Source organism: Rana temporaria, chromosome 6, assembly GCF_905171775.1.
Source record: "Rana temporaria chromosome 6, aRanTem1.1, whole genome shotgun sequence".
Classification (NCBI taxonomy): Eukaryota; Metazoa; Chordata; class Amphibia; order Anura; family Ranidae; genus Rana; species Rana temporaria.
In genome coordinates this window covers 15,566,546-15,589,045 of record NC_053494.1, presented here as the reverse complement: position 1 = coordinate 15,589,045, position 22,500 = coordinate 15,566,546, and the positions used below count along the sequence as shown (strand labels likewise).

Genomic DNA, 22,500 nt, shown 5'->3' with positions numbered 1-22,500 from the left:
ATGATCCGTACTTACCGTTTACGAGATGCATCTTCTCCGTCGCTTCCGGGTATGGGCTGCGGGAGCGGGCGTTCCTTCTTGATTGACAGGCTTCCGAGAGGCTTCCGACGGTCGCATCCATCGCGTCACGATTTTCCGAAAGAAGCCGAACGTCGGTGCGCAGGCGCAGTATAGAGCCGCACCGACGTTCGGCTTATTTCGGCTACGAGTGACGCGATGGATGCGACCGTCGGAAGCCTCTCGGAAGACTGTCAATCAAGAAGGAACGCCCAGTCCCGAAGACCCATACCCGGAAGTGACGGAGAAGATGCATCTCGTAAACGGGTAAGTACAGCTCATATTTTAAAACAAATAGCCGATTCCCCTAGACAAAACGAGCAGGAATCTAGGGGAAAAAAACGAATTGGGTGAACTCCCGCTTTAAGATCGCTGTTCATAAGAAGCATCAGCCACGCCGTTGCCATAAGACCCTCTCAGAAGACATACGATGGTCTGCATAAGGCTGGAAAGGGATGCGGAGCAATCTCACAGTGTTCCGGCATCCATCAGTCAGTACGTTTTCTATAAACGGAGAGAGTTCAGTACTAAGAACCTTCCATCGAGTAAAGAAGAACCCACAAGGAACAGCTAAAGACTTGAGGACCTCGCTGGAGCTGGCAACATCCCCATTCACAAGTCTGCTGGACTTAAAGCGGGAGTTCACCCATACATTTTTTTTACCCTTAGATGGATGCTCATTTTGTCTAGGGGAATCGGCTAGTTGTTTTAAAATCTAAGCCGTACTTACCGTTTTAGAGAGCGATCTTCTCCGCCGCTTCCAGGTATGGGCCTTCGGGACTGGGCGTTCCTATTTGATTGACAGGTTTCTGACAGGTGCATACAACGCGTCACGAGTAGCCGAACGTCGGTGCGGCTCTATACGGCGCCTGCGCACCGACGTTCGGCTACTTTCGGAAAATCGTGACGCGATGGATGCGACCGTCGGAAGCCTGTCAATCAAAATAGGAACGCCCAGTCCCGAAGACCATACCCGGAAGCGGCGGAGAAGATCGCTCTCTAATACGGTAAGTACGGCTTCGATTTAAAAAAAAAATTGCCCATTCCCCTAGACAAAATGAGCAGGAATCTAATGTTAAAAAAAATGTTATTTCCGGGTGAACCTCCACTTTATGTCTTTAGACAGGCGGGGTGTCCATGGCAAAACACCACGGAGGGAGCCAAATAAAAATAAAAATTGTTGCATGCCTGGCGATTGCCAAAGGGCACCTTGGCGAACCCCAACACTACTGGGAAAATGTTCTGTGGACCGATGAAACTAAAGTTGAATTGTTTGGGAAGAATCCTCAGCACTATGGTGCAGAAAGAACACAGCTTGCCAACATCAACCCAACTGTGAAGTGTGGCGGAGGGAAGATCGAGCCAACAAGGAAGTGTGGCGGAGGGAAGATCAAAACTTTAACCCAGCTGTGAAGTATGGTTTGAGTTACCACCTCACCCCTTTAAACCCAAACACATATGAATTACATGGGTTCTGAGGCTTATTGAATGCAGATAAGATACCAAGTAAGTTTAATGAGCACCTTAAAGCGGGAGTTCACCCGAAATTTTTTTTTTAACCTTAGATTGATGCTCATTTTGTCTAGGGGAATCGGCTAGTTGTTTTAAAATATGATCCGTACTTACCGTTTACGAGATGCATCTTCTCCGCCGCTTCCGGGTTTGGGCTGCGGGACTGGGCGTTCCTTCTTGATTGACAGGCTTCCGACGGTCGCATCCATCGCGTCACGATTTTCCGAAAGAAGCCGAACGTCGGTGCGCAGGCGCAGTATAGAGCCGCACCGACGTCCGGCTTCTTTCGGCTACGAGTGACGCGATGGATGCGACCGTCGGAAGCCTCTCGGAAGACTGTCAATCAAGAAGGAACGCCCGCTCCCGAAGACCCATACCCGGAAGCGACGGAGAGGATGCATCTCGAAAACGGGTAAGTACGGATCATATTTTAAAACAACTAGCCGATTCCCCTAGACAAAACGAGCATGAAGCTAAGGGGAAAAGAGAAAAAAAAAACGAATTGGGTGAACTCCCGCTTTAAGATCGCTGTTCATAAGAAGCATCAGCCACGCCGTCGCCATAAGACCCTCTCAGAAGACATACGATGGTCTGCATAAGGCTAGAAAGGGATGCGGAGCAATCTCAAAGTGTTCCGGCATCCATCAGTCAGTACGTTTTCTATAAACGGAGAGAGTTCAGTACTAAGAATCTTCCATCGAGTAAAGAAGAACCCACAAGGAACAGCTAAAGACTTGAGGACCTCACTGGAGCTGGCAACATCCCCATTCACAAGTCTGCTGGACTTAAAGCGGGAGTTCACCCATAAAAAAATGTTTACCCTTAGATGGATGCTCATTTCGTCTAGGGGAATCGAGTAGTTGTTTTAAAATCGAAGCAGTACTTACCGTTTTAGAGAGCGATCTTCTCCGCCGCTTCCGGGTATGGGTCTTCGGGACTGGGCGTTCCTATTTTGATTGACAGGCTTCCGACGGTCGCATACATCGCGTCACGAGTAGCCGAAAGAAGCCGAACGTCGGTGCGGCTCTATATTGCGCCTGCGCACCGACGTTCGGCAACTTTCGGAAAATCGTGACGCGATGGATGCGACCGTCGGAAGACTGTCAATCAAAATAGAAACGCCCATACCCGGAAGCGGCGGAGAAGATCGCTCTCTAAAACGATAAGTACTGCTTCGATTTAAAAAAAAAAAATAGCCGATTCCCCTAGACAAAATGAGCAGGAATCTAAGGTTAAAAATTTTTTATTTCCGGGTGAACCTCCACTTTATGTCTTTAGACAGGCGGGGTGTCCATGGCAAAACACCACGGAGGGAGCCAACAGAAAGAAAAACAAATTGTTGCATGCCTGGCGATTGCCAAAGGGCACCTTGGCGAACCACGACACTACTGGGAAAATGTTCTGGGGACTGATGAAACCAACGTTGAATTGTTTGGGAAGAATCCTCAACACTATGGTGCCGAAAGAACACAGCTTGCCGACATCAACCCAACCGGGAAGTGTGGCGGAGGGAAGATCGGGCCAACCGGGAAGTGTGGCGGAGGGAAGATCGGGCCAACCGGGAAGTGCGGCGGAGGGAAGATCGGGCCAACCGGGAAGTGCGGCGGAGGGAAGATCAAGCCAACCGGGAAGTGTGGCGGAGGGGAGATCAAGCCAACCGGGAAGTGTGGCGGAGGGGAGATCAAGCCAACCGGGAAGTGTGGCGGAGGGGAGATCAAGCCAACCGGGAAGTGTGGCGGAGGGAAGATCAGGCCAACCGGGAAGTGCGGCAGAGGGAAGATCCAGCCAACCGGGAAGTGTGGCGGAGGGGAGATCAAGCCAACGGGGAAGTGTGGCGGAGGGATGATCAAGCCAACGGGGAAGTGTGGCGGAGGGATGATCAAGCCAGCCGGGAAGTGTGGCGGAAGGAAGATCAAGCGTGGCGGAAGGAAGATCAAGCCAACGGGGAAGTGTGGCAGAGGGAGCATCAAAACCTTAACCTAGCTAACTTACAAAATCTGCAGGAGATCAAATAATTATTATTTATACTCTTGAATGGGTCCCGTTTTTGGCGGGCATTATGTCCACTGAAAGCAACAGGCTTGTAATTGTTAGTGGAGCGTGTACACCACTGGCCGCTGTGCTAATGTAAACACGCCATAAAGGACAGACAGACAGACAGACATATAGGAAATGGTTATCATTGTAGAAATAAATATTTGTTTTACGGTGTTTGGGGTATTAACATACTTTTTTTTTCTTTTCTGACTTCTATTTATTGCATTTGGTTTGATTCTTTCTTTGTGTGATATGTTGATGAGTTTTAGGTTAATTGCCTGTAAAGTATCAGTTCTCTTATGAATACACATTCTTTAATGGTAGAAAAAAAAAATATATATCTAATACAGACTGATATAAACAGACCACTTTTCACCAGCAGGGGTCCCTTGTGAGCTGTGAAATTGGGGGTGGCACCAAGCATCCCGAGGTTTGGAGGGGTGACCCCCGGAGGCCCCGCGATGAAAGGGAAGGAGGACAGTGGTAGCGGTGGAGGACGCCCGTCGGGTGTCGGCGGGGGTCAAGGCGGCATTGACGGAAGCCCGGAGAAAAGCGCCAGCGCCCAGGAGATGAAGGAGCAGGGCAACCGGCTGTTTGTCGCTCGCAAGTATCAGGAAGCTGTTTCCTGTTACAGCAAAGCCATCGTAAGTGTGAACAACCTTCCATTTATATACATCTCTTAGATGGGCATCTTCATGAACACAATATACAAGGATATGGGAAATGGTATTCACACACAAACCCACACAGGTTGACTGTTGTCTTTTATTTAACCTTACCAGCTTTATAACTATATCTATCTATTACAGTGGAACCTTGGTTTACGAGTAACGCGGTTAACAAGCAACTTTTTTGCCTAGCAGTAAAAAGGGGTCGCGGGTTTGAATCCCGACCACGACACCACGTGCCTGGAGTTTGCATGTTTTCCATGTGCCTGTGCGGGTTTACTCAGGTTTCTTCCCACACTCCAAAGACATGCTGGTAGGTTTAATTGGCTTCTGTCTAAATTAGCCCTAGATAAGGATGAGCTCCGGCGTGTTCGCATAGAACACGTGCCGAGCCCGCCAGGAAGTCGGCACCCGCGCTGCGCTAATCACAGCCAGGCAGACATTTCCCGATCTCTGCAGCCGAGCATCGGGAAATGTCTGCCTGGCTGTGATTAGCGCAGCGCGGGTGCCGAATTCCTGGCGGGCTCGGCACGTGTTCTATGCGAACACGCCGGAGCTCATCCCTAGCCCTAGAATATGAATGTGAGTTGGGGACCGTAGACTGTAAGCTCCTTGAGGGTAGGGACCGATGTGAATGTACAATATATATGTAAAGCGCTGTGTAAATTGACAGCGCTATATAAGTACCTAAAAAAAAAATATATATATATATATATATATATATATATATATATATATATATATATATATATATATATATATATATATATATATATATATATTGCATTAAACCCAACAATTCACTCTGAGCAGAAAGAAATCATTGTAGCTTTTTAATAATGCATAATTTCTATTTAATTTTTTGTTAGTTTTTTTTTTTTTTTAGTTTATATTGCAGGCAGAATTAGATTTTTTTTTCACAGTCTCTTTTGTACAGCAGAGCTGACTGGGAAAGGGAGAAGCAGTGCAAGAGGTCAATCAGTTGTACTCATGCGCTAACAGGGAACTTGCTGGTAGGAGGAGAGAGCAGTGTAAGAGGGTCGCACTCATTAATTTGCTTTTTTTTTTTACTGTCTACTCACAGGCTGCAGGAGGGACACGACTTACAAGGGCCCAATCAGACCTGTCTGAGGTGCGATGCATTATAGCCTGTTATGTTGCTCATCGGCGAGGGATGCATCAAGGCAGCCTATTCATTTTGAATGTACTGCCAATGCACCAGGACAGGCAGAACGATGCACACTTTTTTTTTTGATGCAGCACTTTACAAAGCTATCTAGCTTGTTAATGAATCTGCAAATAAACTGATTGTAAAGACTCGCTTTTTTTTTTTTTTTTTGCTTTAACAACACCAAACATATTTGCCTGCTCTGTGCAGTGTATTTGCGCAGAGCAGCCCCAATACTCCCCTTCTACGGGCCCTTTACCAGAGCTCCTGGCCCCTCCATTCTGTTGAGTGCCCCCATAGTAAGCAGCTTGCCATGGGGGCAGCTGAACCGAGTCACAGCTCCCTCTGTCCATTCAGACACAGAGCCATGGCCACGCCCTGCCCCCTTTCTCTCCTGATTGGTTGACTGATTTTAATTGACAGCAGCGGAGCCAATGGCTGCCTCATCCAATGAGGAGGGGTGTCCCGGGCAGACAAGACACTCGTGCAACATCGCTGAATAGAGATGGGGCTCAGGAATCTTAACATTTTAAATGCATTAAGATAAAAAAACATTTGAAATGCAGTCCTGATGCCAAAAGGGTGCCCAGCCTATTAAAAAAAAACAAAAAAACTTCTGCATGTAGCTCATCCACCTCTCCCAAATACCTACCTGAACCCAATCTTGATCCAGTGATGTGCACGAGAGCAGCAGCTCTCTCTGCGCTTTCCCTCCTCATTGGACAGAGAGGCAGCAGTGGGAGCCATTGGCTTCTGCTTCTGTCAATCACAGCCAGTGAGGAGGGAGCGGTGGGTGTGGCCGAGTCACACTCTATGTATCAGTTGACAGTGCTCAAAGCTGAGTGCCCCAGAGCTAGCATGCATGAGTGCCCCAGAGCTAGCATGCATGAGTGCCCCAGAGCTAGCATGCATGAGTGCCCCAGAGCTAGCATGCATGAGTGCCCCAGAGCTAGCATGCATGAGTGCCCCAGAGCTAGCATGCATGAGTGCCCCAGAGCTAGCATGCATGAGTTCCCCAGAGCTAGCATGCATGAGTGCCCCAGAGCTAGCATGCATGAGTGCCCCCCAGAGCTAGCATGCATGAGTTTCCCCCAGAGCGAGCATGCATGAGTTTCCCCCCAGAGCGAGCATGCATGAGTTTCCCCCCAGAGCGAGCATGCATGAGTTTCCCCCCAGAGCGAGCATGCATGAGTTTCCCCCCAGAGCGAGCATGCATGAGTTTCCCCCCAGAGCGAGCATGCATGAGTTTCCCCCCAGAGCGAGCATGCATGAGTTTCCCCCCAGAGCGAGCATGCATGAGTTTCCCCCCAGAGCGAGCATGCATGAGTTTCCCCCCAGAGCTAGCATGCATGAGTTTCCCCCCAGAGCTAGCATGCATGAGTTTCCCCCCAGAGCTAGCATGCATGAGTTTCCCCCCAGAGCTAGCATGCATGAGTTTCCCCCCAGAGCTAGCTTGCATGAGTTTCCCCCCAGAGCTAGCATGCATGAGTTTCCCCCCAGAGCTAGCATGCATGAGTTTCCCCCCAGAGCTAGCATGCATGAGTTTCCCCCCAGAGCTAGCATGCATGAGTTTCCCCCAGAGCTAGCATGCATGAGTTTCCCCCAGAGCTAGCATGCATGAGTTTCCCCCAGAGCTAGCATGCATGAGTTTCCCCCAGAGCTAGCATGCATGAGTTTCCCCCAGAGCTAGCATGCATGAGTTTCCCCCCAGAGCTAGCATGCATGAGTGCCCCAGAGCTAGCATGCATGAGTTTCCCCCCAGAGCTAGCATGCATGAGTTTCCCCCCAGAGCTAGCTTGCATGAGTTTCCCCCCAGAGCTAGCATGCATGAGTTTCCCCCCAGAGCTAGCATGCATGAGTTTCCCCCCAGAGCTAGCATGCATGAGTTTCCCCCCAGAGCTAGCATGCATGAGTTTCCCCCCAGAGCTAGCATGCATGAGTTTCCCCCCAGAGCTAGCATGCATGAGTTTCCCCCCAGAGCGAGCATGCATGAGTTTCCCCCCAGAGCGAGCATGCATGAGTTTCCCCCCAGAGCGAGCATGCATGGGTTTCCCCCCAGAGCGAGCATGCATGGGTTTCCCCCCAGAGCGAGCATGCATGGGTTTCCCCCCAGAGCGAGCATGCATGGGTTTCCCCCCAGAGCGAGCATGCATGGGTTTCCCCCCAGAGCGAGCATGCATGAGTTTCCCCCAAGAGCGAGCATGCATGAGTTTCCCCCCCAGAGCTAGCATGCATGAGTTTCCCCCCCAGAGCTAGCATGCATGAGTTTCCCCCAAGAGCGAGCATGCATGAGTTTCCCCCCAGAGCTAGCATGCATGAGTTTCCCCCCCAGAGCTAGCATGCATGAGTTTCCCCCCCAGAGCTAGCATGCATGAGTGCCCCCCCAGAGCGAGCATGCATGAGTTTCCCCCAGAGCGAGCATGCATGAGTTTCCCCCAGAGCGAGCATGCATGAGTTTCCCCCCAGAGCTAGCATGCATGAGTTTCCCCCCCAGAGCTAGCATGCATGAGTTTCCCCCCAGAGCTAGCATGCATGAGTTTCCCCCAGAGCGAGCATGCATGAGTTTCCCCCAGAGCGAGCATGCATGAGTTTCCCCCCCAGAGCTAGCATGCATGAGTTTCCCCCCCAGAGCTAGCATGCATGAGTTTCCCCCCCAGAGCTAGCATGCATGAGTTTCCCCCCAGAGCAAGCAGCTGCTCTGTGGGCACTTAACAAGGGGGAGGGGCCCAGAGTGCCGGTAGGGGACCAGAGAAGAGGGGGATTTGGGCTGCTCTGTGCAAAACCACTGCATGGAGAAGGTAAACGACACATGTTCATTATTTTAAAGTAAAACAAAGTAGGTTTAGAATCGCATTAATATTATCCTGAGCTCTGCAAATCATTTGTGCATCCACAGGCCTTGGTTTATAGTGCCGGTACAGCCCAGTTCTATAGAGGTTTTTATATTACAGATAGAATACTATATTGAATATAATCTGGCAATATTACAAATTGCTTGTCACTGTGTTCATTGCAGTATATGAACACTCCATAGAAACAGTGCTTCCCACTCATGGCACTGATGAGGACCAGCTAGTCTGAAGCAGCAGTGGGGCTTTTGTTCGGTTTATTTTCTGCTACTTGTCGGTGTTTATTGAGTTTTTTTCCTTTTTCCTATACAGACCCGCAACCCCTCCATCGCTGTGTACTACACCAACCGCGCTCTGTGCTACCTGAAGATGCAGCAGCTGGACAAGGCCCTGGCAGACTGCAAGCATGCTCTGGAGCTGGACTGCCAATCTGTGAAAGCTCACTTCTTCCTGGGGCAGTGCCAGATGGAAATGGAGAACTACGATGAGGCCATCGCCAATCTGCAGAGAGGTAAGTCTACACCGGGCCTCTCCTTTACAAGCTGTTACAAGACCTGACATGCAAGTATGACTAAACAGCCGGAGGGGCGAGGTTGCAAGAATAGTTCTTGGATGCCAAGTACACATCAGATTTCTGTGAGCATGTTAAAAGGGGAAAAAAAAAAAATATATGTTTTGTTTTAGATTTATGCTTAAAGGGGTTGTAAAGGGAAAAAATGTTTTCATAATAAACATCCTTTACCTGCAGACATTCCTCTTTTCACTTCCTCATTGTTCGTTTTTTGCTCAGAAGTTGCTCTATTTCTTCTCTGTTCTGTTCACTTCCTGTTTGTCTGATTGTTACTGACCACCATGATGGGAGGCTTTACTGCGGTGGTCAGTGACGTGCTCACCCCCTCCTGGGAACTACGGGCTAGATTCAGTAAGAGTTAGGCTGGCGTATCAGTAGATACGCCAACCTAACTCGGAATCTGCGCCGACCTAAGTTTAAGTGTATGCTCAAACAGAGATACACTTAAACCTATCTAAGATACGACGGCTTGCGCCGTCCTATCTTGGGGTGTAATTTTTAGGCTGACCGCTAGGTGGCGCTTCCATTGCGGTCGGCGTAGAATATGTAAATCACTAGATATGTAATTCACGAACGTACGCCCGGCTGACGCAGTACAGATACGCCGTTTACGTAACGCATTATCAGGCCTAAAGTTATTCCATCAAATAGATGGAATAGTAATGTTGAGTATGGCCGCCGTTCCCGCGTTGAAATTTGAAAATTTTACGTCGTTTGCGTAAGTCGTCCGTGAATCGGGTTTTACGTTCTTTACGTCCACGTCAAAATCAATAGGACCGCGCGGCGTACTTTGCCGCAATGCACACTGGGAAATGTAGGCGGACGGCGCATGCGCCATTCGTAAAATACGTCAATCACGTCAGGTCAAGCTCCATTAACATAAAACACGCCCCCTCAGCTAAATTTGAATTAGGGGCCATTACGCCCGCCCGATTTACGCTACGCCGCCGTAACTTAGCAGGCAAGTACTTTGTGAATCATGTACTTGCCTCGCTAACTTACGGCGGCGTAGTGTAAACACGATACGCTACGCCGCCGCAAAGTTAGGACGCCCTTTCTGAATCTACCCCTACATCTGTGCGGCAGGACGCTCTCTATGTGTTAGAGACTTCAAGGAGATGTGAATTACTGGGCGTGCCGCAATGCATACTGGGAAATGTAGTTCTTACATGAACGAGCGCCGCAAACCAGGAAGTGAATGAGAGAACAGAAACTAGAATGCCGGAGGTGATATAGATGAAGGAATTTATTGGTATTTACTCGTTTTTTAACAGAATCATTACACTATTCTGTCTGTCTACCTTGCAGACATTCATTTTAGGCAAACATCTTTTTTCCTTTACAACTCCTTTAATTTCCAATTTATCGCATTTCTCCAAATTTGGAAGGTTCTGGTGACAGGGTCTCTCCTTTTTTTTTTTTTTTTTTTTATTATTATATATACCTGTTTACTTAGCTGCTATGCCTTAGGGTCTGTAGACATTTGCTTTACCACAGGGAAGGGTCAGATAGAATTGTCTTTGATTAGATCTCTGCAGCACTAAAGAATGTTTGAAGAACCTTTCTCTGTAATATTTATTTTTATTTTTTTCCTTTTTAAGGAGCACCTCCCTAAGATCATTGCTGCTCTATATAGGGAACAAAATGAAGTAGTTGCCATAAGCCCCATAAGAGTGTTAGGTGGAATCGGCCGGTTCAATAGAAACCAGCCAACATTCGGTCTGTGTGCACTGCAGCCGGTCCGACAGAAGCCGACCAATTGGAAGGGGCATGACTAAAAAAGGTCTGCCGATCAGCTCCCGGAGTGTTCTGGTGGTGGTGGGGGGCGTCCCCCCTGTCACAACACAATAGCACAGAATGGAAGATCGCTGTACTAACGTCGGATTGTTGGTACAGCTGCTCCAACCTGAGCTGTCAGCTTTTAGCTTTTCCTTCGTTCAGCCTGCTGGGTTGAAGAAAAAAATAAATAAACTGTCAGTGTGTACCAGGCTATAGGTAGTTCTTCCAAAGAATCATCAGATCAGCTTTTGTTCCTGTTGTCGTCATTCAGGCTGATAAGGCCACACAACACAATGGGGGAGATTTACTAAAAGGAATGCACACAGAATCTGGTACAGCTGTTCATCAAACGCAGCAAACTGGCAAAAGTAGCGCAGGAACTACTTTTGCCAATCGGTGTGGTGCCGCAACATCGGTGTCGCACTGATTGGAACAGTGCCATTGCTGCTGATAGGCGGCATTTTGTCATGCAATTTGATCTTTCAAATCGCATTACAAATCGGCACCGATGTGAACCCCGGCTAATACAACCTAGAACAGGGATATGCAATTAGCCGACCTCTAGCTGTTGCAAAACTACAAGTCCCATCATGCCTCTGCCTCTGGGTGTCATGCTTGTGGCCATCAGTCTTGCTATGCCTCATGGGACTTGTAGTTCTGCAACAGCCGGAGGTCTGCTAATGACATATCCCTGCCCTAGAAGCTGATTACTAGAAGTTACTGTGCACAGCTGCATGGGATTCTGTGTGCTCCCGTTTTAGTAAATCTCCCCCGGTGTCTTAGTCTTTTGGGCTGTGTATGCTCAGCAGTTCTCTGCGGATTTAGTAATCTGTGATAAGTCCCGGTGATGGAGGAATGTTCCAGGAATTGTGTGTAGCGGCAGAGCAGCGTCTCTGTCTGGCAGGTTGTTTGTATTCTGTTACCAACAACAAGCTGACGGCATCACTAGAACCACTTATTCCATGTCGCTGCTGAATCATTTATACCTGCCTGACGGCCGCGTCCCGGGGGACTGCCTGACGGCCGCGTCCCGGGGGACTGCCTGACGGCCGCGTCCCGGGGGACTGCCTGACGGCCGCGTCCCGGTGGGCTGCCTGACGGCCGCGTCCCGGGGGACTGCCTGACGGCCGCGTCCCGGGGGACTGCCTGACGGCCGCGTCCCGGGGGACTGCCTGACGGCCGCGTCCCGGTGGGCTGCCTGACGGCCGGATCCTGGTGGGCTGCCTGCCGCTTAACTCTTTATATATTATCTGCAGTGCAAGCGATGATTATTCTGCTGGACTGTGACTGGAGGAATAATAACAACTGTGCAATAGGAGCTTATATCCTACAGCTCTAATAGTGCAATTATTTGGATGGCTGTGTGGATTGTGATGTGTAATCTGGTCTGCTTTGTAAAATTATGTAAAAAAAAAAACGACTTCCATGAAGATATAATAGACACAGAATAATGCATCTTTGTAATCATTAATACACCATTCAATGTCATTTTTAGAAGCAAGCCATTTAAGTACCTGGATTTGACTTGGTGTCGGCAGTACCTATGCAGTCTATACATCAAAAGTATGCTGCAATGCAAGGATCACGCTGATAGGTGGAGAGAGCAGAATGACAGTTGCCTCTGAAGCAGCCGGTCTGTACTGTATGATGGGATTAGATCCCTATATCTTAAGAAAGTGCATATGCTCTGTATAACGTCCTCCTCTGGACCACAGTGACCTGTGAGAGCTTTAAAGGGGTGTTCCAGTCTTTTTTTTTATGTTTATTAAGTCAGCAGCTACAAAAAGTGTAGCTGGTGGCTTTTAATAAACCTACACTCACCTGTTCCACGGTCCAGCGACGTGCCGCTGGGAGCTTCGTTCCGGTCCCCCCCTTCACCGCCGGCGCCTCCACTGCAACTGTGGGCACCCGACTGTGACAGCTTTCGGCCGGGTGCCCACAGCTTTCACGGCCGGGCACTCGCTGCGCATGTGCGAACGGCGCAGCTCTCCCTGATTGGACAGGCGATCGCCTGGGACCTGTCACGTGTCCCAGGCGATCGCCTACAGGGAGGGACCGCTAAAAGGCGATATGACGTATCGCTTTAGTGGTCCGTAGGAGGAAGTGGGATAGGAAGCGTTTATCGATTGGTTTGCGCAAAATTTATAGCGTTTACAAAATAGGGGATAGTTTTATTGCATTTTTATTAATTATTTTTTTACTAATAATGGCGGCGATCAGCGTTTTTTTTTGTCTGTGACATTATGGCGGACACTTCGGACAATTTTGACACATTTTTGGGACCATTGTCATTTTCTGAGCAAATTATGCTATAAAAATGCATTGTTTACTGTGAAAATGACAATTACAGTTTGGGAGTTAACCACACGGGGGCGCTGAAGGAGTTAAGTGTGACCTCATCTGTGTTTCTAACTGTAGGGGGGGGGGTGTGGCTGTAGGTCTGACGTCATTGATTGTGGTTTCCTATATTAGGGATCACACGATCGATGACGGCGCCACAGTGAAGAACGGGGAAGCTGTGTTTACACACAGCTCTCCCCGTTCTTCAGCTCCGGGGACTCCAGCGGCAATCGGGTCGGCGAGTCCCACGGCTGGGCATTTAACAATCACGTACTGGTACGTGATTGTGCCCAGCCGTGCCATTCTGCCGACGTATATCGGCGTTAGGTGGTCCTTAAGTGGTTAAGGTGGCCTCGGTAGGGGCATTACAGCCTGACAATGAGACCGAAGAGCAGGCTGCCTATGTGAGTTAGAATAGAGATTAGGCAGCTTTGATTGGGTTGTCCCTGCAGCCTGACCTGGAGACAGAAGATAGGGCAGCCTCTCTGGGGGGCCTTACAGCACAGTTCAGAAATGAGTATGCTACAGATGCCCTCAGTTGTCCTGGTTGTCTTTATAATTGAGCAATAAATATACAGTGAAAAATCGTCTTTTTTACCTTTTTCAGCTTATAACCTGGCCAAGGAGCAAAGGCTGAACTTTGGGGACGACATCCCGAGTGCTCTAAGGATTGCCAAGAAGAAGCGCTGGAACAACATAGAGGAGCGAAGGATCAACCAGGAGAACGAGCTGCATGCCTATCTCACCAAACTCATCCTGGCTGAGAAGGAAAGGTGAGCGTCTGGCTTCTTACAGGAGAATAACGAATGCAGCCACCACATCTAGGGATTGGTAAGCTGCAATATGTAAAAGTTTTGGGTTTATTACCACCCATAGGAACGCGATTGGAGGTAAGTATGTGATCAGTTGGGCTGCATTTAGGGGGTGGGGCTATGACTTAATGTTGTTTAACCACTTGCTTACTGGGCACATATACCCCCCTCCTGCCCAGGTGAAATTTCAGCTTTCGGCACTGCGTCACTTTAACTAACAATTGCGCGGTCGTGCGACGTGGCTCCCAAACAAAATTGAAGTCCTTTTTTTCCCACAAGTAGAGCTTTCTTTTGGTGGTATTTGATCGCCTGTGCGTTTTTTTTATTTTTTGCGCTATAAACAAAAAAGAGCGACAATTTTGAAAAAAAAAAATACAATATTTTTTACTTGTTGCTATAATAAATATCCCGATTTTTAAAAAAAAACACATTTTTTTTTCTCAGTTTAGGCCGATACGTATTCTTTTACATATTTTTGGTAAAAAAAAAAATCGCAATAAGCGACTGGTTTGCGCAAAAGTTTTAGCGCCTACAAAATAGGGGACAGAATTATTATTTTTTACTAGAAATGGCGGCGATCTGCGATTTTTATTGGGACTGCGACGTTATGGCGGACACATCGGACACTTTTGACACATCTTTTGGCGCCATTCACATTTATACTGCGATCAGTGCTATAAATATGCACTAATTACAGTATAAATGTGACTGGCATTGAAGGGGTTGACACTAGGGGGTGAGGAAGGGGTTAAATGTATTCCCTGCATTGTGTTCTAACTGTAGGTGGAGGGGGGGTGACTGGGGGGGGGGGGGGGGGTGACCGATCTATGTCCCTATGTACAAGGGACACAGATCGGTCTCCTCTCCAGAGACAGGACGCTGTCTCTGTGTAAAACGGCAATGAGAGATGATCTCATATGTTTACATATGAGATCATCTCTCATTGGCCGCACAGATCGCATCGCAAACGGCCACTCTGATTGGCCTTACCCCGCGATCTGTAATTGGCTGTGTCCAAGGGACACGGCCAACACAGAGTTTCCCCGCTGCGCGCTCTGGAGCGCGCGCGGGGAACGCCCAAAGGGGCGGACGTCAATTGACGTCCAGTTGGATTTTCAGGTCCGCGCTGTAGCCGTCATTCGGCTATAGCGCGGGTCTGAAGTAGTTAAACAGTTGCGTGAAATTGGAGTTTGGCCTGTAGAGTTTCTGTAAATGATGTAATTTTATTTTTAGGGAACTTGAAGAAACAAAACGGAAACAGGAGGAGAATGTGGAGGAGAACAGGAGCCGGGTTCAGCTGTCTTGTGTGGCCAACAAACATGTGAGTACAATAATGAAAATCAATATAGACTTGTGTGTATGAATATCACCGCAGAAGTACAACAATGCGTCTCGCACCTAACTACACAATTTACAAAGGTATGAAGTGAACAAAATTCCCCAAGACGTAGTATAAACTCAAATACAAATACTCCGTAACACTGATATGTATCACAGATACCGAACAATGCACATGGTGCAGTCCAAGTCCTTAATTACCGTATTTATCGGGGTTTTGCGCGCTCCGGCGTATAGCGCGCACCCCTAAAGTGGACCCGCATTCCTGTGGAAAAAAGATTTTTGTACTTACAGTTTTGGTGTCTTGCGCGGCGTCCATCGGCGGCCTCGTCGGGTCCGGCGTCCGTCTGCGGCTTTGGGTGTCCTCTTCGTCGGGTCCGGCGAAATATGGGTGCGCGATATACGCCGATACCCGTGCCGAGTTTGAATACTGCGCCGGCATATACCGAGCGCAGTACACTCGTGGATAGTCGGGCAGGCTCTGCTACTCTCGCACTCACGTCCTGTACGTCCAGGACGTGAGCGCGAGAGTAGCCGAGCCTGCCCGACTATACACGAGTGTACTGCGCTCGGTATATGCCGGCGCAGTATTCAAACTCGGCGCGGGTATCGGCGTATATCGCGCACCCACGATTTTGCCCTGATTTTCAAGGCAAAAAAGTGTGCGGTATACGCCGATAAATACGGTATGCTAATCGACATCAAAAACAGCAAATATAGCGCCGTCCAAATTTTCAAAATACGCTTGATCAAGAAAACCCTATTGAAAAAAGCCCATATATCCGAATCTAGTAACCACATGACTTCAGAAAAGGAGTGGGAGTGGGAATTAAAAAAAAGAATGCCCGTCTCCAGGCTAGTGCATGAGCTATGTAAATAACCTGTCACTCAAAGCAAGGGAGCGGAACAGACTAAGGTTTTTCTCTAAGTCCGTTTTTATTTCACTGAACAATAAAAGAGGATTGCTCAGAGCTGGATTAACTCTGTGTGGCAAGACTGGGCACAGATGGTAGGAAATCTTATACTCTACATTGTGACATAAAAGAAAAAAAATCGGGTTTACATCCACTTTTTAAAGATGAACTCCAGACAAGGTATAAAAACTGAAAAACAGACTTGGAAAAAAAAAAGTGCTTGGAAGCGTATCCTTCCAATGATTTCTCATGGTTTGCCTGAGGATTACACCCGTGTCATGTAATAAATGTTCTGTGAATTAGGTGCAGTTCTATTTTAAGCTTCTCCAGTGCAGAGACTGGTGGGACTGGTTTGATCTACCTTGTAATAAGTCAGCACCACATTACAGAAAAAAAACAATTTCTGCTTGTTTTTTTTTTATTGTGCAGGATAAGTATTTGGCAGAGATGGATGAGCTATTTTCTCAAGTAGATGAAAAGCGCAAGGTGAGTGATCCTATATGAATACAGACAATGGTTCATTTCATTTTATTTAAATGGCTACCATTTAAAGGATAAGTTCACTTTAAAGCACTGCGTCGCTTTAACTGACAATTGCGCGGTCGTGCGGCGTGGCTCCCAAACAAAATTGTTGTCCTGTTTTCCCCACAAATAGATCTTTCTTTTGGTGGTATTTGATCACCTTCTTTTTTTTTTTTTTTTTTTTTCTTTGCGCTATAAAAGAGCGACAATTTTGAAAAAAAAAACACTATTTTTTGCTATAATAAATATCCAATAAGAAAAAAAACTTTTCTCAGTTTAGGCCGATACGTATTCTTCTACATATTTTTGGTAAAAAAATCGCAATAAGCGTTTATTGATCGGTTTGCACAAAAGTTATAGCGTCTACAAAATAGGGGATAGAATTATGACTTTTTTTTATAATTTTTTTTTACTAGTAATGGCGGCGATCTGCGATTTTTGTCAGGACTGCGATATTACATCGGACACTTTTGACACATTTTTGGGACCATTCACATTTATACAGTGAACAGTACTATAAATATGCACTGATTACTGTATAAATGTGACTGGCAGCGAAGGGGTTAACACTTGGGGGCGATCAAGGGGTTAAATGTGTGCCCTGCTAGGTGATTCTTACTGTGGGTGGAGGGCACTGACTGGGGGAGGTGACCGATGGTTGTCCCGATGTACAAGGGATACAGCATCGGTCTCCTCTCCCTGACAGGATGTGGATCTCTGTGTCTACACACAGAGATCCACGTGCCTGGCTCTGTGACTGCCGATCGCGGGTACCAGGAGGACATCGTGGCCGCCAGGCACATAGCATCGGCACCCGAGTGACGCGGCGGGCACGTGCGCCCCACCAGTGGCCAGGAGGAGCCGAGTACGTCGGCCCTGTAGAGACACCTTGTGGCCGTGATTTGTCAGTGGCCCGGGTCTCTAGTGGTTAATCATAGACTCAGTATAACATGTAAGAGGTTTCTTTCTTCTTGTTGTACCTACTTTATTCATAGCCATTAATAAAGACGTTCTGTTGTATTGATCATACGTTCTCAGCAACCAGCTGGCCGCACACCTGTTGTAAGTGTGGGCCGACCTAAAGTCGTGGCCAGGGCCGGCCTTAGGTGTTCAGGCGCCCTGTGCGAGCTAATCCTGTGGCGCCCCCCCCCCCCCCATCTTCACCCCTCGCCCCCAAGACATGTGCAATTTGCTGCCCCCCATTGGTACCATCGGGTCCCATGTGATCATGTGAGTAACTGACTGCGACTTACATTCTGCGAGCTGTGATGGCCGCACAGCGCCCCTGTTGCCCATGGCGCCCTGTGCGGCCGCACAACTCGCACACCCCAAAGGCTGGCCCTGGTCGTGGCTTGTACTGTCTTGAAATCCGACGTACTTTCCCACCAGACATTGTTCTAGTTTGTAAATTTTCTTTATTAAAAGCAAAGACATTGAAACAGAAAAGCCACACAGGGTGCTGGTTATAGATGGATTGACATGGCGTGCATTCCTTGTATGAAGACTGAAACGTGTCCTGTGTGTGTATTTAGTCAGGGATTGTGCGGCTGGGTCATTTACTAAATATCCTGTACTTGTGTCCTTGCATAGAAGCGGGACATCCCGGATTACCTGTGTGGGAAGATCAGCTTTGAGCTGATGAGAGAGCCGTGTATAACACCCAGTGGGATCACCTACGACAGAAAGGACATAGAGGAGCACTTGCAGGTAATATATCCTTTTTCAAATACTGGATTACGTTACCGGGAAATGAATAGTAAAGACTGCAGCATGTTTCCATAGCAGCCGGTTACAAAACAGAACACGGCCTAATTAAAAAAAATCAAAATACTGTTTTAAAATGAGGAGCTGCCAATTAAATGGTTTTGGTTGGCTGCTTGCTCTCCATGTATAAGATATTACCCAAAACACCTTGAATAGCCCCAATTCTTCCATCTGTATGTATAATTAAAATGGAGCTTCACCCAAAAAGGGACGTTCTACTATTCCTCTATATATGTCAAAATTGGCATATTTTTGGAGTGGGGGAACCTGTCAAAACCAGGTTTCCGCTCTGACTGCTTAGACCAAGGATCCTCAAACTATGGCCCTCCAGCTGTTGCAGAACTACACATCCCATGAGGTATTGTAAAACTCTGACATTCACAGACATGACTAAGCATGATGGGAATTGTAGTTCATGATCAACTGGAGGGCTGTAGTTTGAAGACCCCTGGCTTAGGCAATCGGAGCAGAAGTTCACCTCCTCCCTCCTGTCCCTGCAGTCTCTTGGGTCCCAAGAGACTGTGGGACCATTTGCAAGGCACAGCGGTACAGCTGCACGATTAATCGCGATCTCGATTCTCCCCGCCCGCAATCTCCCCGCGATTCTTCTGTTTCACGGCCGGTTCCACGTAACCAGCGTGGAACGCAAATGGCGCCGATATCGGAACCGACGTCAGCAGCCTGCGCCGCTGGATGAATGCCTGGGCTTCTCTTGCAGATCTGTACAACTGTAGTGTGTATCCATGCGCCACCCAGTGGTTGCTGGCGGTACTGCTTCTGATGTAAAAAAAAAGAGACCAGTGATAGGTCTATAATGTTAAAGACCATATAACTCCTATAAAAAGGCAGAATCAAAGTTTGGTCTTTAACATTATAGACAGGTCTGTTTTTTATATATTCATATTTTCAGATAAATCGCAGGTTTATTTATTTGGGGGGGGGGGGGGGTCTGGCATTCAGTTTTTGAGATTTGTGATCTTTAGTCTAAGCAAAAGAATTGTGATTCTCATTTTGGGGTTAGTTGTTGGAGTCGGCTGAATGTTGAGACTAAGGGAGAGGTGGAGAGGGGTGCTGCTGCCCGGAGAGGCACAGGATCTGGTGGAAGAGTGCTGTCCCCCTCTGTGCTGCCAACTGCTGAGACATGGTAGGGGGCTGCAGCTGCAGGAGAGGTGAGAGGGCCACATGAAATGGCTTGGGGAGGGGGCTGGGTTTGGCCCCCGAAGCCTTGTTTTTGCCAAAAATAATACACCACGTGTCAGACTTCAGGGTATAAGCCAGTGATGGCAAACCTTGGCACCCCTGATGTTTTGGAACTACATTTCCCATGATGCTAATGCACTCTGCAGTGTATTTGAGCTTCATTGGAAATGCATTTCCAAAACATCTGGGGTGCCGAGGTTCCCCATCACTGGTATAGGCTAATAGAAACTTGCAATATTTCTGCTTATTTCCTCCTACAGAGAGTCGGCCATTTTGACCCTGTGACCCGGAGCCCCCTGACCCAAGACCAGCTGATCCCAAACCTAGCCATGAAAGAGGTTATCGATGCCTTCATATCAGAGAACGGTTGGGTGGAAGACTACTGAAATGGCGGATGATCTCATCGGTCTGAACCTACAATGTTTCAGCTCCAGGCTGCTCCCCTTGTCCCCCCCCCCCCCCCCCTCATCCCGCCGCGTTTCATAACGTGCCTGTTCTGCCTCCATGCCTTACTCATCTCATCCACGTGTCCAGTGTCTCCTGCTACATCCATCCGCTAGAAAACCAGACAGGCCAAAAGTTTCCCTGTACGAGAGCTGCTATTTTGTCTTGTCCATCTGTACTTCTGGCCGGTTCGCAGGTCCGGTCCCACTACAGCAGTATGTATATCGCCCCCTTCTGGTCTACGCAGATGGAATGATAGATTTGCAGTTCCTAGAGCTGAAACAGAAGCTTTGACCTTTTTAGAGATCTCTGAAGAAGTCTGTAGCATTATCAGACTTGCTAAAACCTACAGTGCTGCTTGAAGAGCATGGAGACTTGAAGCGCAGTCATATGAATAAAGCTGCCATTGAGTTCACTGCATTGTGCAGGAAAAGTCCCCATAGGTATGATAGCAGAAAAAGGATTGTCAATCCCCCTTCGAAATGTAGAAATATGACTGACTCCATGCCCTATTTTATTTTATTGACTCATTTTCAGTGTTATGTGGCTCTGTCATGTAGTTTTCCGCGTGGAGTACCGGTTAGCGGTGGCGCCGCAGCCCTATTTACAATCCGAGGACTCCGCTGTAGGAAAATGCACAGACCCCCATTCTCACCGACCTCATATTAACCTTCAGTAACCGTTTAACTACCAGATTCGGCACTGACGTGGTGCAAAGGACAACCAAAACGTTCTACTTCTGGCTTGTGTTTTGATTGGTTAACCCCTTGTTGTGACATCCAGCGTGGCCGACGAGTTGCATGATTTTACGCCAATATTTTTTTTTCGTCTAACCATTTTCTAACAGCCTTTCACATTGTGCGGAACCCTCCTGGAGAAAGGCCAAAAATGGCTGAGGACAAGCTACCGTTACCAGCCGTAACTTCAACTACTAACCCCCTATTGAGCCCCCTACTGATAATCGTGCTGAATAGAGTGGGCATCCCAAAGAATTGGATATTATTATGTTTCCCCCCCCCGTTGAACTTTTTTGCTTTCTTTGTGTATATAGCCGATGTAAATATATTCTGGCGTCTCCTGTGCGTGTGTGGCCACTGACTGACTCTCGTAGAAGACACTTGACGGTGTGGCACCTCTTCTGTGAATGCACAGTGCGTACATTAAAAAAAGAGTTAATGCCGTTGCGGCTTGTGAATTCTTTCTAGCTAACGACAGGGAACTGGGTTCACCTTGGAAAGCTGCTTTATTTAGCTGATGTTGTGTCATGTGGATTCTTAAAGCAGAGCTTCATGCGGAGTTCTGCTGAAAAAAATATATCGTATTTTCCGGCGTATAAGACGACCTTTTGGATGCAAAAAAATGCATCCAAAGACGGGGTTGTCTTATACGCCGATGACCGTCTCCGTCAGGCTGCGGGCATCCATGGTTTAAAAGCCGCGCCGCCTCCTCAGACTGTTCCGTGATAGGCAGAACACAAATTTTCCCAGCAGGGCCTCTGTTCAGTGTTCCGCCTATCACGAATTCCTTCTCATCCTCGGGTGAGAGGACATCCGTGATAGGCGGAACACTGAACAGAGGCCTTGCTGGGAAAATTTGTGTTCTGCCTATCACGGAACAGTCTGAGGAGAAGGCGCAGCTTTTGAATCATGGATGCCTGCAGCCTGGAAGACAGAATCTGCAAAAAAAATAAGGTAGGGAGATCGTCTTGGCCGGCACAGTGAGGCAAGTAATGTAATGGCACAGTGGGGGCAAGTGATGGCACAGTGGGGGCAAGTAATGTAATGGCACAGTGGGGGCCAAGTGATAACACAGTGGGGGCCAAGTGATAACACAGTGGGGGCAAGTGATGGCACAGTGGGGGCAAGTGATGGCACAGTGGGGGCAAGTAATGTAATGGCACAGTGGGGGCAAGTGATGGCACAGTGGGGGCAAGTAATGTAATGGCACAGTGGGGGCCAAGTGATAACACAGTGGGGGCCAAGTGATAACACAGTGGGGGCAAGTGATGGCACAGTGGGGGCAAGTAATGTAATGGCACAGTGGGGGCAAGTAATGTAATGGCACAGTGAGATTTGAAAAAAAGCCTGTTTCTGTCAGCGGTTGTTCCGGCTACCCCTCAGCTTCCAGAAAGACTAGTAGGAAGGGGGTCGTCTTATACGGCGAGTATATCCCAAAACCAACATTTGTCCTGGAAAAATAGGGGGTCGTCTTATACGCCGGCAAAGTTGGCAGCTACAACTACTGCAGCTGCTGACTTTTAAAATAAGGACACCCGCGATGTCCTCATCCGAGGCCGACCCGTTCCCCTGGTTGCAGGCATCTGCATCTTCAGTAAGGGAATCGGGTAGTGACCTGCGGCTTCACAGCTTGGTTTCCTGCTGCGCATGCGCAAGTTGCGCATTCTGAGTGGCTCTCTGGGACCTGTGTGTCTCCCAGAAGACAGTGGGAGGGGGGGGTTGGGGTAGACAAATGTCGTGGTTTCTGTGGCGATCTTAAGCCGGAAGTGGAGGCAAATACCTGTATTA

At 48.2% G+C, this 22,500-nt stretch overlaps 1 protein-coding gene across 2 annotated transcripts in view; it reads left to right on the top strand.

The window, feature by feature from the left end:
* The window catches only part of STUB1 (STIP1 homology and U-box containing protein 1), a 21,687-nt gene extending 529 nt beyond the window's left edge, over positions 1-21,158 (top strand). Inside the window, exons 2-9 of one of the 2 annotated variants that reach the window (XM_040356303.1) lie at positions 3,989-4,250; positions 5,359-5,406; positions 8,604-8,802; positions 13,589-13,754; positions 15,027-15,114; positions 16,475-16,531; positions 18,158-18,274; positions 19,792-21,158. In XM_040356303.1, the coding sequence (XP_040212237.1) occupies positions 4,068-4,250; positions 5,359-5,406; positions 8,604-8,802; positions 13,589-13,754; positions 15,027-15,114; positions 16,475-16,531; positions 18,158-18,274; positions 19,792-19,917 (984 nt within the window). In that variant the 5' untranslated portion in view covers positions 3,989-4,067 and the 3' untranslated portion in view covers positions 19,918-21,158. The remainder of the gene's footprint in view (positions 1-3,988; positions 4,251-5,358; positions 5,407-8,603; positions 8,803-13,588; positions 13,755-15,026; positions 15,115-16,474; positions 16,532-18,157; positions 18,275-19,791) is intronic. The other variant, XM_040356304.1, reaches the window with a different exon arrangement.
* Positions 21,159-22,500: the final 1,342 nt, after the last annotated feature.